General features: G+C 37.4%; 1 protein-coding gene across 4 annotated transcripts in view; it reads right to left on the minus strand.

Annotated features, from left to right (window-relative positions):
• The window catches only part of CDH18 (cadherin 18), a 356,371-nt gene that overhangs the window by 242,671 nt on the left and 96,888 nt on the right, over positions 1–16,812 (minus strand). For all 4 annotated transcript variants that reach the window (XM_032136147.2, XM_032136148.2, XM_032136153.2 and 1 more), the window contains exon 3: positions 1,268–1,387. In XM_032136147.2, the coding sequence (XP_031992038.1) occupies positions 1,268–1,387 (120 nt within the window). The remainder of the gene's footprint in view (positions 1–1,267; positions 1,388–16,812) is intronic.

The raw sequence follows: 16,812 nt of genomic DNA on the forward strand, positions 1-16,812 counted from the left end.
TTGTAAACATGATAATGACAAAACTCTTGGCAAACAATCTAGTGGTATTAGCTAGAGAGAAAGTGCTTATCTATACCATCTTTTTATTTGGATGTGCTTCACATAACCCATTGGTGAACAAATCTATAATCTGTAGACTTATGGAACAAGGTTCCCTGAAAAATGGTTATATACTATATAGTTATAGAAGTATAAAGAGATATTTATGATTTAAAAATAACTCCTTTTTGCATTAGTTATGTGGCTATGCCATTTACTGCGAGATGCCAGATGTTGAACTGATTCAGAGTGCATCTCGTGGTCAGGAAGGATGTAGGGTGCTGCTGGAACATCCTAGAACTCTCTACTTCATCCATCTCATAAATATGTACATCCTTAAAATTTTAGAAAAACTCGAGATTTGTCACTGAACACTTGTCTAAATTAAAAATAAGTTTTACTTGACCAAATTTTTAGCAACGAATTGATTGTCAATGGTGACATGTGATTCTTTTATGGTTTTTGGATTATGTTGCTGTAGCAAATCCTGTAATACATTATTAAGCAGCCTTCATTACCATTTTGGCCTGACATGACAGGATATAATTGATGTGATATAACGCCATATGATACGATTTATATAATATGTTTTGGCCAGCAAAAAATAACAGGAGAGCAGAATTTATATTTTTTTCCTGAAAAAATATTTATGTCTTTGGCATTATTTTATTTTTTTTTTGGTAACACAATATTTGAGGGCTGAATAATTTACTCATTAGAAAAAATTGCCAATGCAAGCAATAGAAATTCCCCAATACAATACAATTTTATATATATGTGTGTATATATACTTAACAATTTATGTGACAAGCAAAATCAATGTAGGAAAATTTCAAAGAACTATTTACCCTCTTCAGCAAAGAATTAAAACTAATATATAAGCGGAGCAAATAATATATTTGAAAATCTCATTCAACGTCTGTAATATGCCATATTTGTTTTAAACAGAGATTATTTATATAAGTATTACAGAAATACTGAAGGATAAGTAACGTTTTCTTGCATGGGTATAAATAACGGATAATCAACATAATAGGGAAAGCATAATATATGTACATTAATTTATTTTCAATTATTTCATTACACTGTTTTAGAAAAAGTGAAGATATGTTTAAAACGTGTTAAAATCACATTATCTGATGGAAAAGAGCATATGGAAACAAAAACCATTGCTTTGCAATTTACTGTAGCAAATGCTTGCATGCGAGTTACGTGTAAATGCACTAACCTGTTTTAGGATCGACGGAGAAGTAGGGTTGTCCCTGAAGAATGCTGTAAACCACCCGAGCGCTGTTTCCATAGGTAGGGTCATCTGCATCAGTAGCTGTCACCTGTAGAACAGAGGTACCTGTGCATTCAGGAAAACAAATTTTAGTGTGTGATTGCATTTAGCATATGATTAATTTGAACACAGAAAATGGGTATGCCGAAATAGCTATGGAGATCAGTACTGGTTGTGTCCTAGTAAATTTAATTAAATTTATGTATAAAACATATTACTTGCTTTCTTTCCCTGCCATCAACTGTAATGAAAGAGAGTCTAAAATATAATATTGGTCTCAAACCTTTTAACATGGCTCTTCATGTGCTGGTAACATTGTGAATGATGGTCTCTTTTGATTTTCATTAAAAAAGCAATAAAATATAACCAAGGTTTGGTTGGCTTGCACTCATGTATCAAATTGCTACTAATTGTGCAGTTAAATCAGTGATATGATAAAGCTGTATATAGCATGTTTCATGACTGTTCTGAAAACTGGAGGTGGAATGATTTGTGATTAAGTTGGGAAGGTGGGTGAGTTGATATTAAATTATTAATGACATCACCACACTCCATGCAAGTCATTTTCTGTCATACACATTCTTTTTATTTATTACCTGCATAATTAATGAGTCACATAACTGGTCTCCTTTTTTTGTGTGTTTTTTTTGTTTGTTTTTGAGAGATGAGATGGAGTCTTGCTCTGTCATTCAGCCTGGAGTGCAGTGGCGCGATCTCGGCTCACTGCAACCTCTGCCTCCCAGATTCAAGCGATTCTCCTGCCTCAGCTTCCTGAGTAGCTAGGACTACAGGCACCCTCCACAGTGCCCACATAATTTTTGTATTTTTAGTAGAGACAGGGTTTCGCCATGTTGGCCAGGTTGGTCTTGAACTCCTGATCTGTGGTGATCCACCCCCCTCAGCCTCCCAAAGTGCTGGAATTAAAGGCGTGAACCATTGCGCGCAGCCAACTGGTCTACTAAGTTCAAATCTCATTCCTTTAGTGTCTTGTACACAATGCCAACATTGCACTGGATTTTTAAAAACGAAAATGAATTGTAAATTCATTTATAACATTTAAAATACCGTATTTTAGGGTAATAAAATTATTGAATCTAGTATGCTCGTGTCTTTATGCTTACTTTTTAAAACACAAATTGCATAATTAGATACACCTATATATTTCAATTGTTTCTAAATGAAAACTTAATCTAAGTATAACATGGCAACCATATATTAAGGGATATACAACTTCATTGCAGAATTAGTGGGTAACAATGCTCATCTAAGAATTCACATCTATTCATAAAATGTACCTGATGAATCATCTAATGGTGCATACTTGATATTTTATTCCACATCACTAGAAAAATTCTTCCTACTAATTTGGGTTATCTATCAAGCAAAAATATTTTTACAATCAATTGATCTTCTATGGAATTTTGTATTCATTTTGGTATTTGAATATGGAAGCACTGACAATTAATAGTTTTTTATTTTAGTAATTATGTCAATGATTCAGGACCTAATGTCTGTTCAACTAGAAAATTTGTACTTCTAGGCCTGGGCGTGCTGGCTCATGCCTGTAATCCCAGCACTTTGGGAGGCTGAGGCTGGGGGATCACCTGAGGTCAGGAGTTCGAGACCAGCCTGGCAAACATGGTGAAACCCTGTCTCTACTAAAAATACAAAAATTAGCTGGGCATGGCAGCACATGCCTGTAATCCCAGCTACTTGGGAGGCTGAGGCAGGAGAATTGCTTGAACCCAGGAGGTGGAGGCTGCCGTGAGCCGAGATTATGCCATTGCACTCCAGCCTGGGCAACAAGAGCAAAACTTCATCTCAAAAAAAAAAAAAAAAAAAAAGAAAGAAAATTTGTACTTCTATGTTGAACTTCAGACACAACTTTAGGGAAAGCTTGTTCTGTGTCTTCAAGGAATCCTAGAAAATAGAATTAATATGCCAAGTTCACCTAACAATCCTTATTAGCATATCATAAATATGTATAATATATTAAGGATTCTGGCCCCTAAATAGTATTTTAACAATGAGGCTCTAAGAAGAAATATGACTTGCAATTATGCATCCTCATAGGATGAAAGCTGTGTTATGTCTAAAAGAGATTTCAGAGTATAGACCAATAAAATAGTATGGTGACAGTAAGTGCTGTTTAGAATGCTGAGAAACTGGGTCACTCATACACTGTGGATAGAAATGTGATTGTTTGGCAATTTCTTATAAAACTAAACACATATTTACCTAATAAATTGAATAGGGCATTTTATTTTTTATTTTTATTTTATTCTTATTATTTTTTGAGACAGAGTTTTGCTCATGTTGCCCTGGCTAGAATATAATGGCACAATCTCGGCTCATTGTAACCTCCACCTCCTGGGTTCAAGCGATTCTCCTGTCTCAGCCTCCTGCATAGCTGGGATTACAGGTGCCCACCACCACACCCAGCTAATTTTTTTCTATTTGTAGTAGAGATGGGGTTTCACCATGTTGGCCAGGCTGTGAACTCCTGACCTCAGGTGATTCGCCCACCTCAGCCTCCCAAAGTGCTGGGATTACAGGTGTGAGCCACTGTGCCCAGCCGTAGCATTTTAACAAATAAATAAAAACTGATGTTCACAGAAAAACCTGCTTACAAATATTCATAGTGGCATTGTTCATGATAGCCCCACACTCGAAACCATCCTGATGTCCTTCAGTGAGGGACTTGTTAAACGAACTGGTACATTCATACTATGAAATACTACTCAACAATAAAAATGAATAGACTATGGGTACATGCAACAACTTGTATGAATCTTCAGGGAATCAACTAAATGAAAATTAAGTAAATCCCAAAAGGTTGTATACTATGATTCCATTTATATAGCATTTTTGAAATGAAAAAAATTTAGAAATGAATAACAAGTTATTATTTTCTGGAGATTTAGGCAGACAGAATAGAGCAAGGAAGTTTGGTATAGCAGGGAAGCATAAGGGATCCTTATATATTGGAGCTGTTCAATATTTTGATTATAGTAATTGATGCATAAATAGGCACAGCTGATAAAATTCTGTAGAACTGAGCACACTCGTACACACAGACATACACACACACACAAATTTATACAAGTAAATCTAGGGAAACCTACTGACAATCAGTAGATCGTACCATTTCAATAACCTGGTTATGATATTGCTTTATAGGTTTGCATGATGTTACCATTGTGAAAAAAAAAAGATTTGCAAAATGTTACCGTTACATGCGAATCTACAATGGTCTCAAAATTACAAGTATTAAAGACAAAGATGTGTTCTTGCCTCTGTGCTACTCCATTCTTAGAGAAGTAGTTTGGGTTTGTGTGTCCTGTGAGTTTTCTCAATATACCACTAACCTTTCTGGCTTGATTAAATCAATTCCCACCACAAACTGTCCTGAGCTGGTCACATATAGACTATCTCTTCCACTATAAAGTATAATTATTTATTAACATAGCATATTAAGGACTTTTTTTTTTTTTTTTTTTTGAGATGGAGTCTCCTTCTGTCACCAAGGCTGGAGTGCAGCGGCCCGATCTCCACTCACTGCAAGCTCCGCCTCCTGGGTTCACTCCATTCTCCTGCCTCAGCCTCCTGAGTAGCTGGGACTACAGGCGCCTGCCACCACGCCCAGCTATTTTTTTTGTATTTTTAGTAGAGACAAGGTTTCACCATGTTGTCCAGGATGGTCTCGATCTCCTGACCTCGTGATACGCCCACCTGGGCCTCCCAAAGTGCTGGGGTTACAGGTGTGAGCCACCACGCCCGGCCCATATTAGGGACTTTTTGTGTGATGGCATAACACTTGATCCATAACCAATATTCAACCCTCCAACTTATTCAGAGAATACCACTAGGTAGGCATCTACAACTAAAAGTTGGTTTTGAAGATATTTTCACTGGTACCTCACTGAAAAAAATAAAATAAAACAAAGTCTGTTGTTAGGTACCCAGATTAGACTTTAAATGTGCAGCAAGCTTAAAATATGGTTTAAATGATATAAAATTACTTCAATTAAAGCTTTCTTTGAAGGCCAGACACAGTGGCTCATGCCTGTAATCCCAGCAATTTGGGAGGACGAGGCAGGCGGATCACCTGAGGTCGGTGATTTGAGACCAGCCTGACCAACACGGAGAAATCTCATGTCTACTAAAAATACAAAATTAGCTGGGCGTGGTGGTGCCTGCCTGTAATCCCAGCTACTTGGGAGGCTGAGGCAGGAGAATCACTTGAACCCAGGAGGCAGAGATTGCGGTGAGCCGAGATCACACCATTGCACTCCGACTTGGGCAACAACAATGAAACTGCGTCTCAACAACAACAACAACAACAAAAATCTTTCTTTGATCTGATAAGAGGAGTGTTAACAGTTCTAGGCACATAGAGATTACTGGGACTCGGGAGAGGGAAAACTACAGAAAACAGTAGAATAACGACCATTAAAAAGCCAGGCTTATAAACTCCTCAGGTTTTGAAATTAGCTCTGGCCCTGAAATAGCAATTTAAGCCTAAATAGTTTTTAATGTCTAAATAGCAGTCCCTGGGCAACCATTTCATGGAAAAAGCTCAGAAGTACAAACAGTGCAAGATCATTCCTCATTTGCTGTAATAGGCTAAATTGCCACATGAAAGAAGGAGAGTTGCTCTGTTTAGCTTGGGGTGTCTATAAAAGTCCAGCCTTGTTAAGTGAGAGTTGAGATACACGAAGGCAGTGATGAGTTAAATAAGGAAAAACAAGAAAAGGAGATGAAAAAGGAAGAAGGGTAGCATGGTGATATTGACTAAGTGATTGTTTAAAGTAACAAAGGAAAGTTAGTAGAGCAGACAAAAAAATATATATAGTAACTCTGCCCTGATCCAAAAGAATGGTCATTAACAGCTACATACATTTCTGTACAGGAAGTCTCACACAATTCTCTTTGTGTGTGAAGCAAAGAGCAACAAATCGCCTCGTGTACTATGTGTACTGTACTTCGGTGGTGCCTGAAGGCATCAGGGTACCACTTTGAGTACACAGATTGCTGGTTGAAGGGAGCACACACACACACATGAATAGCAGAGCCCAACTAAATGCCAACCCATCAGAGAACAGAACAGGAGTGGACATAAATAGCAGGGATGGAAAAGAAATCTCTTGCCCTATTGTTCAAGGATCTTTTACTAGGTAGGACTGGAAAGAAAGCTTAAGGCTGAAAGAAAAATATATTCGTATCTTAAATTCTTGTTTATTTGAAATCTAGATGGAAAAATTATAAGACTTGGTATTTTCAGTAATTCTTTATATTAGAAAAAAGTGCGTGCTTTTATTAATACTATAGGCTAAATGTTCATGTGCCCCTCAAATTCATATGTTGAAATCCTAACTTCTAATGTGATGGTATTTGAGGGTAGGGTTTTTGCAATTACCGTGTGAGAGCAGATCCCTCTTTATTAAGAGATTAGTAACTTTATTAAAAAGGCCACAAAGAGCTTCCTCATTCCTTCTGCCATATGATGACACAGCAAGAAGGTGGCCCTCTGTGAACCAGGAAGGGTGCCATCATCATGGAATCTTCTTGCACCTTTATTTTGGACCTCCCATCCTTCAGAACTGTGACAAACAAATGTTGCTTAAGCCACCTAGACTATGGCTTTCTGTTATGTGAGCCCAAATAAACTAAGACAATCAATTAACCAATAAACAAAAAGTACATGAATAAGTAAACTAATCAAGGTATATGTTGTGGGTTAAGTCATATCCTCCAAAATTGATATGTTGAAGTCCTAATCCCCAGAACCTCAGAATGTGACCTTCTTTAGAAGTAGTGCTTTTTAAATGAAATTAGTTAAGAGAAGATCACGCCGGAGTAGTGTGGGCCTCTAATCTACATTGACTGGCATCCTTAGAAAAATGAAAAACGTGGAAAAAGGTACATATACACAGAGATAACATCATGTGAAGATGAATGTAAATATCAGGGTGATGTGGCTACAAGCCAAAAACACCAAAGACGGTCAGCGAACCACTAGACGCTATGGGAGAGCTGTGAAACAGGTCCCTTCTCTATTCAGAGAGAACAAACTGGTGACACCTTGTTCTCCGACTTCTAGCTTCCAGACTGTAAGATAATACATTTCTGTTGTGTCAGCCACCCAGTCTGTGGCACTTTTGTAGGGCAACTGTAGCAAATACGGTGTGTTAGAGTTTCAGTGGGAAAAATTGACATTTATTCTCATAATTTATAGTTGCTTTTTAATCTGGACAAAACTATGAAGTTACAAGTCAAGAAAAAAATGTGTGTAATTGTGTATTATATTTGAAGCCAGATACATCATTAGAGAGATAAAATAAAAAGTTATTGTTACAAGTAGATTACAGTAAATAAAGATGAATATCTGCTATTTTTGAACATCAAGCACTCCTTTTTTTTTTTTTAAAGTACTAATGATCTGCCTGCTGACATTTTTAAAGTTAGTTAATGCATCATATTGGGCACTTTAATAAAGAATTTTATCACTCGTTAAAAGTTCAAGTGAAACAGATTATCAGTATTTATATCTCTATGTCTGAGCAATTCCTTTATTTACACTGTGTGCTCAAATTTTCTGCATAGTAGAAAAGAAAAAAAAATTATTACCCTCTACAGTGCTAGACTTCAAAATGGAAATATATAATGACTAAAATTCCATTATTCCACCATAATATTAAAATAGGAATCTAATTTTCTCTGGGAATTATTATATGGATTTGATGAATAGATATTAAATCAACAGTTCCTCTCCCTAGATAATTGGTTTCCCAATTAAAGGAAAATCTTTCGAAAGTGCTTTAGAAGCATTCTTAAATTTTGAAACTGTTTCCCTTAAAAACTGTAATCACAAAAATATTGTACTTCAAGTTTCATTGGTTTTTAGTATACAATATTTTCATGTTAAATATTTCCTATGGAACACAGTTAGCTGTTCCCATGCTGAGGATAGTTTCTCTCAGCTGATGTTTTATACAAATCTGAGAAAGATTTAAGTACATGAGAATGCTTTCAAGATATCTTTTCTATAATGAAACTTAAGTCTTATTTTCTTTAGGGATTGTCCTGTGTCATTCTCATTCTTTTCATTTGTTTTTTGGTACTACTGCTTTATAAATAGCACGTATTTTGCATAGATGCATATCAATGAGAAGCAGAAAGAGTAGACTTCCTGGAAGTTTCTAAAGACGAATTTGAAATATTTAATAAGGCATTTTTATACCAAGCAAATACTCTCTGAGACTACAAATTGTTATGCATGACTTGTCAGGGTTAACAGCTCTGTTAAAATCTCAAGAGATTCAATGTTGAATAAGAACTTTGAGTAAAAATAAGCTGGAGATTTACGAAGGCTCAGAGTACCTCTCTGAAGGAATCTCTTAGGGCTTAATTCTCAGAAGAATTTCCCAGGAAATGTGAAAAAGCAATAGTCGTCAAGATACAACTTAAATTTCATTCTATACAGGAGAACTGTAATTTCACCAACAGACCAATAACACTGTATTCTAGTCATTGTGTAATTTAATTTTTGAGCATTAACTCAAGTCATTGAATTGAAAAGAAAAAATATTTCTGCAAGTACACATATGAAACATCTGGGCTGAGTACCAAAACAAAATTCACTATTTTGTGTACTAACTATAAAACCACAGAAATTGTTCATTTCTGTGCACTTTCAATAAGATCTTATTTATGGCACTAACTAATGTGAAATTTCACATTCACATGTACAATTTATATTCTGTTCCATAAATGGAAAAATAATAATCGGAAATAATATGTATTAAGTGCCAATGGTGTGGAAGCCCTCTGTTATAAGCCATTGAATTTAATAAAATAACTAACATTAATCTATTGAGAAAATGACATTTAATACTGTTTTACCCACAGAGAAGCTGAAGTTCAAAAGAGTTGTATAGTTGACAACTGGAGAAGGCAGAATTCAAGTCCAGCCCTATCTATTTTGATATGTAGCAGTCTTTCTCATATACGCTATTACTTGACCCAGTCAAGATCTGCTGAATCTTGTTTAATAGTTACAATATGTTCTGCCTTTTTGTTTTTTGTGGTCCTTGATGATGTCTAAGGACAGTCCAGATGCATCTACTTGGGCAGAAGGAGCTTTCTATCACATTTCCCATAGTGAAAGGCGGAGGTGGTAAGTCCATTTTGTCAAAAAAGAATATGTGGCAGAATACTTAGAAGGGAGTAATATCCAGGTACTAACAACAACACTGTTGTGCTCCTCTGCAGCCTTGTAGATTGCTCATAATTCTCTTCATAGTTGTACAGAGTAAATGGCTCTAGTGAAAATTGACTGGACTGATCGTATGCCCACTAGTCTTACATATCTTACAAGTATATTTGCATATTATCTCAAATTGATTTCCTACCCTGTCCTGCTCTGCTCTGCTTGCAGAAACTTAATACCTGTCATTGACATTGATTCGCTTTCCTTACCAACAGAATAAGGGGAAGTTATAGATGGAAACTGAAAAACAAGAATAAGTCAATCTCTCTGTCTCTGCCTTTCTGTCTCTCTCTCTCCCTCTCACCTTCTTTCTGCTTTGGATGATGTCTCTGGCTAAGATTGCAGTATTTCAGTGGTTCCAGCTCCCTTTCAGCTGCCCCTTACCATGGTCCATTCTATAAGATCGAGGTTCTGGGCTTGGGTAATACTACTCCTCTCAGCCTTAAGGGAGCCATACTGTTGCAGTGATTGTTTCATAGGGTATTATTTGACTTCTCAGTCCCTCCATTTTAGTAACTTGTTCTCAATTTTCTCTATTTGTCTAACTGCCAGTTGATTTGTTTTTCTGCTAGAACTTTGATTGACACAGAAGGTGTTAACAGATTTCTCCCCAATGCTGCTTTATCCATTTTGAAAGCAATGACTACACACTACCAAACATAAAGGTTAGGTTCTATATTTGATGCTAATATAGTGAGTACAAGTTGAGTATCTCTTATGCTTGGGACCAACATTTCAGATTTCAGATTCTTTTCAGTTTCAAATATTTGCATATACCTAATGAGATACTTTGGGGATGGGACCCAAGTTTAAATATGAAATTCATTTAAATTTCATATGCATCTTATTTCTATGGACTGAAAGTAAGTTATGTTTTTAATAATTTTGTGAATGAAACAATATTTGTGTACATTAAACCATCAGAAAGCACTATCTCAGCCACCTATGTGGACAATCTGTGGTTGTTTGGCATCGCCACTATTTCTGACTCTGAATTTATATTGCTACTGATAAACAATCATTTTCACAGAGAAGTACTAAATGGTAAAAAAAAAAAAAAAAAAAAAAGTATGCAATTAATGCAGTGAAAAAGTAATGCATTTGTAGTAGCTAAGTAGAAGAACAGCATCACCAGAATACATATATTAGCCATTAAGCAATAAACTAAAATGCTACTGTCTACTGTAATTTTTAGGAGAGAATAAACATCAGAAGAAATTGAGGGACCAGGAAGTGGTTCCTCTGGAGAGGAGGAGGCTTTCTGCTGGATGGCTATTTAAAATTTTTTCTCTAGAGTCACTTGCCTTATTAGCAATGGTCTACATCTTTGATTTTATAGATGGACAAGATTGTTTGTTCTGTTACAAATGCACACTACTCTAGTCCTACAATGAACCCATCACATATTTTCATCATATAGGCACTTTTCTTCAGTGTTAAAAAATGTCACCTTCGGCCAGGAGCAGTGGCTCACGCCTGTAATCCTAGCACTTTGGGAGGCTGAGACGGGTGGATCACGAGGTCAGAAGATCGAGACCATCCTGGCTAACATGTTGAAACCCCGTCTCTACTAAAAATACAAAAAAAATCAGTCAGGCCTGGCGGCGGGCGCCTGTAGTCCGAGCTACTCGAGAGGCTGAGGCAGGAGAATGGCGTGAACCTGGGAGGCGGAGCTTGCAGTGAGCCGAGATAGCCCCACTGCACTCCAGCCTGGGTGACAGAGCGAGACTCCGTCTCAACAACTACAACAACAACAACAACAACAAATGTCACAAATGTCATCTTCAGCATCATGTGAGCATTCAGACAGTTTTGGACTTTGGAGCATTTTGAATTTCAGATTCTGGAATTAGGGATACTCAATCTGTTGCAGATTCTCATTTTAAAATGAGAATCTGGATGCCTTTGCATTCAAAAACTTGAATTACTCAGCATATTAGAACCTGACAAATACATATATACAGAGAGAGAATGTTTAAGAACTCAAATAAATGTCAAACTATTCTATCAATTATCTCTCTAATGTGTGATATGTTTTAGAAATGGTTTCTTTGAGATAAGCTTCCATTTTACTTAATGAAGTTGAAAGCAATGGTGTCACCATCAAGAATTAATGCATGAGCCTGCATGGTGGCTCACACTTGCAATCGCAGCACTCTGGGAGGCTGAGGCTGGTGGATTGCTTAAGATCAGTAGTTTAAGACCAGCCTGGGCAACATGGCAAAACCCTGTTTCTAAAAAACACACAAAAATTAGCCAGACCTGGTAGTGCACACCTGCAGTTCTAGCTACTCAGGAGGCTGAGGTAGGATAATCAATTGACCATCAGAGGACAAGGCTGCAGAGAGCCCCGATCGTGCTACTGCACTCCAGCCTGGGTAACAGAGTGAGACCTTATCTCAAAAAATTAAAAAAAAAATTAATGCGTTTTTTAAAACTATGAGAAAGGCCTAGTGCCTTCCTATAATTTAAAAAAATTATAGGCTCATACCTATAATCACAGAACTGTGGGAGGCCAAGTTGAGCTCAGGAGTTTGAACCCAGGTATTCAAGACCAGCCTGGGCAACATAGAGATATCTAGTTTCTACAAAAAAAAAAAAAGTTTTTGAAATAAAAAATTATACAGATGTGGTGGCATACACCTGTAGTCCCAGTTAATCAGAGGGCTGAGGCAGGCAGGTCTTGAGCCCAAGGAGTTCAAGGTTGCAGTAGGCTATGATCATGCCACTGCACTCCAGTCTAGGTGACAGAGTGAGACCCTGTCTCAAAAATAAATAAATAAATAAAATAAATTGTGACACAGCTATATCATCAAAATCAAGCATTTCTTGTTTAGCCTTTATAGCAATTAAGCCCATAAGGTATCTTTATGAAGGATTCCTTAATCCTGAACACCCATGAGAATATCTACTTCCTTAAACAGTTATCTCTCTTGTAAAGTTTAATTGCTCCCATCTAAGATTTAATTTCTTTCACCAGGGTGAAACAGCTTGGGGCATAATATTGTTTTCAGAATGATTAGTATATTTCATCTCTTATATCTGTTATCTTCAGCACTAGATTCTTTCCTTTTAACTCCTTTTTGTGTGAGGAGTCAATATTTGATCCAGGCATACTTAATCTTGTAAAATTTGTTTCTTCTCACCCACAGGCTGTCAAACTTTAAATGGTCACACACCCGGGGCCTCGGATGATAGCTCCCTTTTAACAGGAACCCTCAGATAGGGCTCTGAGGGAAATCTGAGTTCCGTTTTCCCAAAACAGCATCCCCTGTCAGCAGGGAGTAGCTAATATCAGTCATGATCCCTATTCTAACAGCAGTTTGATGCACCTCTTCAGAGGAAATGATAGAGGCAGGCGGCAGACAAATCCTAGACATACCAGGGGCAGGTATCCCATGAAACCTCATCTTCAAGCCAAAGACAGTTTAAAGCCTGAAGACCAAGCTACAAGTCAAATTCACAGACCAGATTGAGAACCTCTCTTCCTCTTTGCAGTGCTTTCCTTTGATTGAGCTTCACTCTTCACCTATTTTACATATACCTACCCTTTCCTAATTGTTTTTACACTGTTCCCACCTTTGACTGGTGCCTTTGTTTTAACCTTTTTTCCAAACTCATGAATGGATCAGTACACACTTCTTTATCTTATGCCTATAAAAACTGCAGACTCAGCCACACAGAGAGATGACCTGACTTCAGGAGAGACAAGCCAACTCTCCCATCCTCTCTCCACTGAGAGCTGTTTGGTCACTCAATAAAATTCTCTGCCTTCATTACCCTTCAACTATAAGTGTGACCTCATTCTTCTTGGATGTGGGACAAGAGCTCAAGACCCACCGAATGAGGGTGCCCAGAAAGTCTATAACACTGGCCCTCTGACCTTGCCGATGGAGGGAAGCTGCCTCGCATGACAGAACCACCGGTGGGTCCAAGCCAGTCCAAGAGCCATGCCAGTCCTGGAGTCATGGGCCAGAGCAGGGCAAAAGGCTGACTGAGCTGCTAACACGCCTCTTTCCACTGGACAGCGGACAGCTAATTAGCACACTGTAACATCCCCTCTGGGGCTTGGGGGTTCCAGGCACCACTGCCTGGGCATCATCAAATTCCCCTCAGGGTAACACATCTGATCTGACTGCAGCCTCACACAGAGCTTGCTCGCATGTTGATGCTAAAAGCAGTTGGCCAGACCCCACACTTGCTCACTTACATGCTCCCTCCTGCCAGGAGCTAAGCACAGTGGGCTGAGTAGGTGGGGTGTTCCCTGCTGCAAGTCTGGCAAAGGGGGAGAGAAAAGTCCTGCGTCAACTTCATGCTGTTCTTGTTTAATGAATGCAACGAAATTTCACAGTGTTCTCTGCAGTGAATCATTATTGTTTGTTCATTTTAATCCATGTCTTTTATGTTGCCTTATTTCCAAAAAAAAAAAAAGAAAGAAAAAAAAACCCAGCTGGTTGATTGAAAGAGAAATAGCACATTATCATTTAAAAACTGAGTTGATGTTTTCCCCTTTCAATCGGAATGCTACCTTTTAGTAAGTGTGGCTGGAATGCATTGATATTCTTTCCAAAGTAGTTGAGTACTCTTCTGTTTCCAAAGCAGGAGTAACTGCATCAGGAGAGAGGACTTGTGATATTTGTCTATTGAGAAGAACTGTTTTATTTTATTTTACTTTTGTTCCCCTGTGATGTGGACATTTTGGTTACTGGAAGTTAATTTCTGCTTAATTCTTGTGTCACAATATTCCTTTTTTGAGCCATCCTCAGAAAAATTCACCGAAGGCCTTATGGTAGAATAAAAATATTTTTTCTTGGATTGCACAGAAGAGATTTGAAAAAAAAAAACTCTTCCTTGTTTTGAAAGCTTCAATTTAATAAGTTGTCCAGGTGACTTCCCCGGTTTCTTTTCCGTGTCTTGTATTTACAAGGACTTTCTTGGACAAGATAATGTTCTCCTTTAATATTTAGGGCTATACATTTGATCTGTCTCCCCGTGCTGCCCACCCCCTGCCCAGTAACCCAATTTCAATGTCTTCAGTGCTCTAGGAATTTTTGGAATCTCTTATCCACTGTTGGTACCCTATCTTATTATTATGGTTTCTTTTTGAAATATTTATGGTTTCTTTTTGTATATGGTCTCTGACATGTCAAGGGGTGATATATCAGAAAGACATATCTAAGAGTAAGTTACATTGCAATAACAAACAAACCATAAATTTTAGAGTCTTTAAGCAATAAAACTTGATTTCTCACTCACATACTCTGAAATGTGGTTGGGCTGGTGTGGCTTTGTTGCAAGGTGTCCTCCCTTGGAGGCAAATGCTGCTGAGTCACTACCCTCCATAACACAGGTGAGTGTTTGCAAAGCATCTAACCAGGTAAATAAAAGTATAGACGGTAGAATATTATTGGCTCACTACATTATATAAATGTATATTTAAAACAGAAAATTAAACATGGTGGAACAGAGTTCATGACATGTCGCTTGGAATCACTAAGTTCTTTATGTCGCTGTCAATTGGTCTCAGTGGTTGCTTTAATCACATGGAATCTGATTCCAAGTGTATTTTTAGTTATAAAGCAGTCGCAACATAAGTGCTGCTCTTATATCTCTTTGCTGAAAAGACAATAGGGAACCACTCCCATTCAATCTCTTTTTGTTATATGTATTGATGATAATGGATTTTTTTTTTTTTTTTTTTGAGACAGAGTCTCTCTCTGTTGCCCAGGCTGGAGTGCAGTGGTGTGATCTCTGCTCACTGCAAGCTCTGCCTCCTGAGTTCATGCTATTCTCCTGCCTCAGCCTCCCAAGTAGCTGGGACCACAGGTGCCCACCACCACACCCAGCTAATTTTTTTGTATTTTTAGTAGAGATGGGGTTTCACCATGTTAGCCAGGATGGTCTCGATCTCCTGACCTCGTGATCCTCCTGACTCGGCCTCCCAAAGTGCTGGGATTACAAGCGTGAGCCACCGCGCCCAGCCAATATTGGATATTTTAAGTTAGAGAAGTCACACCTATACCTGGTAAGAAAAATAAATACAAGTCCAGTGCTATTCTTAAGGAAAGCAACCTTAACAGTGTCTTGCATACCTTTCTATAACTCTATCACTGCTCATTCAGAGGCCTATAATATAGTTTTATGCATATATACATACACTAAACAAAACACTATGCATTTTTACCCGACCCAATAATTTGTCATGGATATCTACATGAGAATTATGTAAAAGATTATTTTTTTGAAAATTCAGGTAATTTAATTGGAGGAAAGAATTAAAAGAATTTTAGAAATAATCAGAAGAGACATTTACGATTTGAGTATTTATGACAACTATGAAAATTAAGTGAACAATTTAAGTTGATATCTCTGAATAAAGTTCTTGAAATAATGGACCAGAAAATTTATATTAAGATACAACACAAGAATTCAAAATCCACTAATAAAGAACACTTGAACGTTAACAATTAAAATTTTGTTCAGTGTGGGCAACATTGTAAAACCCTGTCTCTAATAAAAATACAACAATTAGCCAGGCATGGTAGTACAGGCCTTTAGGTTGGAGGCTGAGACGGGAGGATCACTTGAGCCTGGGAGATTTAAGGCTGCAGTGAACCCTCATCGTGCCACTGCACTCTAGCTAGCCTGGGGGACAGAGTGAGATATTGTGTCAAAAAAATAAAAAAATTATAGACAGCTTCACATGTTGGGGAGACATGACAAAGAAGAATCACTACAGAGTAATATTCTAGTCAATTATTGATCTCAAAAGATAAAGAACAAATACTTTGATATCTTCTTTTATAATATATATTCTTATATAATTAAAATAGATGTTTAATATAATTTCTGTAGCTATCTTACATTCCACATTGCTTATTGTTGCATATTTAGATTTTTCTAGTTTTTGTGTGTGTGTTTGTTTTCTCTACTACATAATAAATTACCCCAAAGAGTTGCATATAACAAAAGCCATCACATTTGCTTCTATGTGTGGGGTGCTTGTTTCTTGGTATCTACATGGACTGTTGTGATAAACTTATAGAGTAGCACCCCCTTTATGAAAGGTCGCAACTTCCACAATATTCCATGGTGTTTCTGTGTGGCACAGCAGCAGAAGATTTAAATTGGCCATTTAGCTTGTACCGGACAATAATATCTAAACTGGATTTCAAAGTTTTCTCCTTGCCAGAGTATGAGTACAAGAAAATTTCTCTAT

The sequence above is a fragment of the Hylobates moloch genome, unplaced genomic scaffold (assembly GCF_009828535.3).
Source record: "Hylobates moloch isolate HMO894 unplaced genomic scaffold, HMol_V3 SCAFFOLD_17, whole genome shotgun sequence".
Classification (NCBI taxonomy): Eukaryota; Metazoa; Chordata; class Mammalia; order Primates; family Hylobatidae; genus Hylobates; species Hylobates moloch.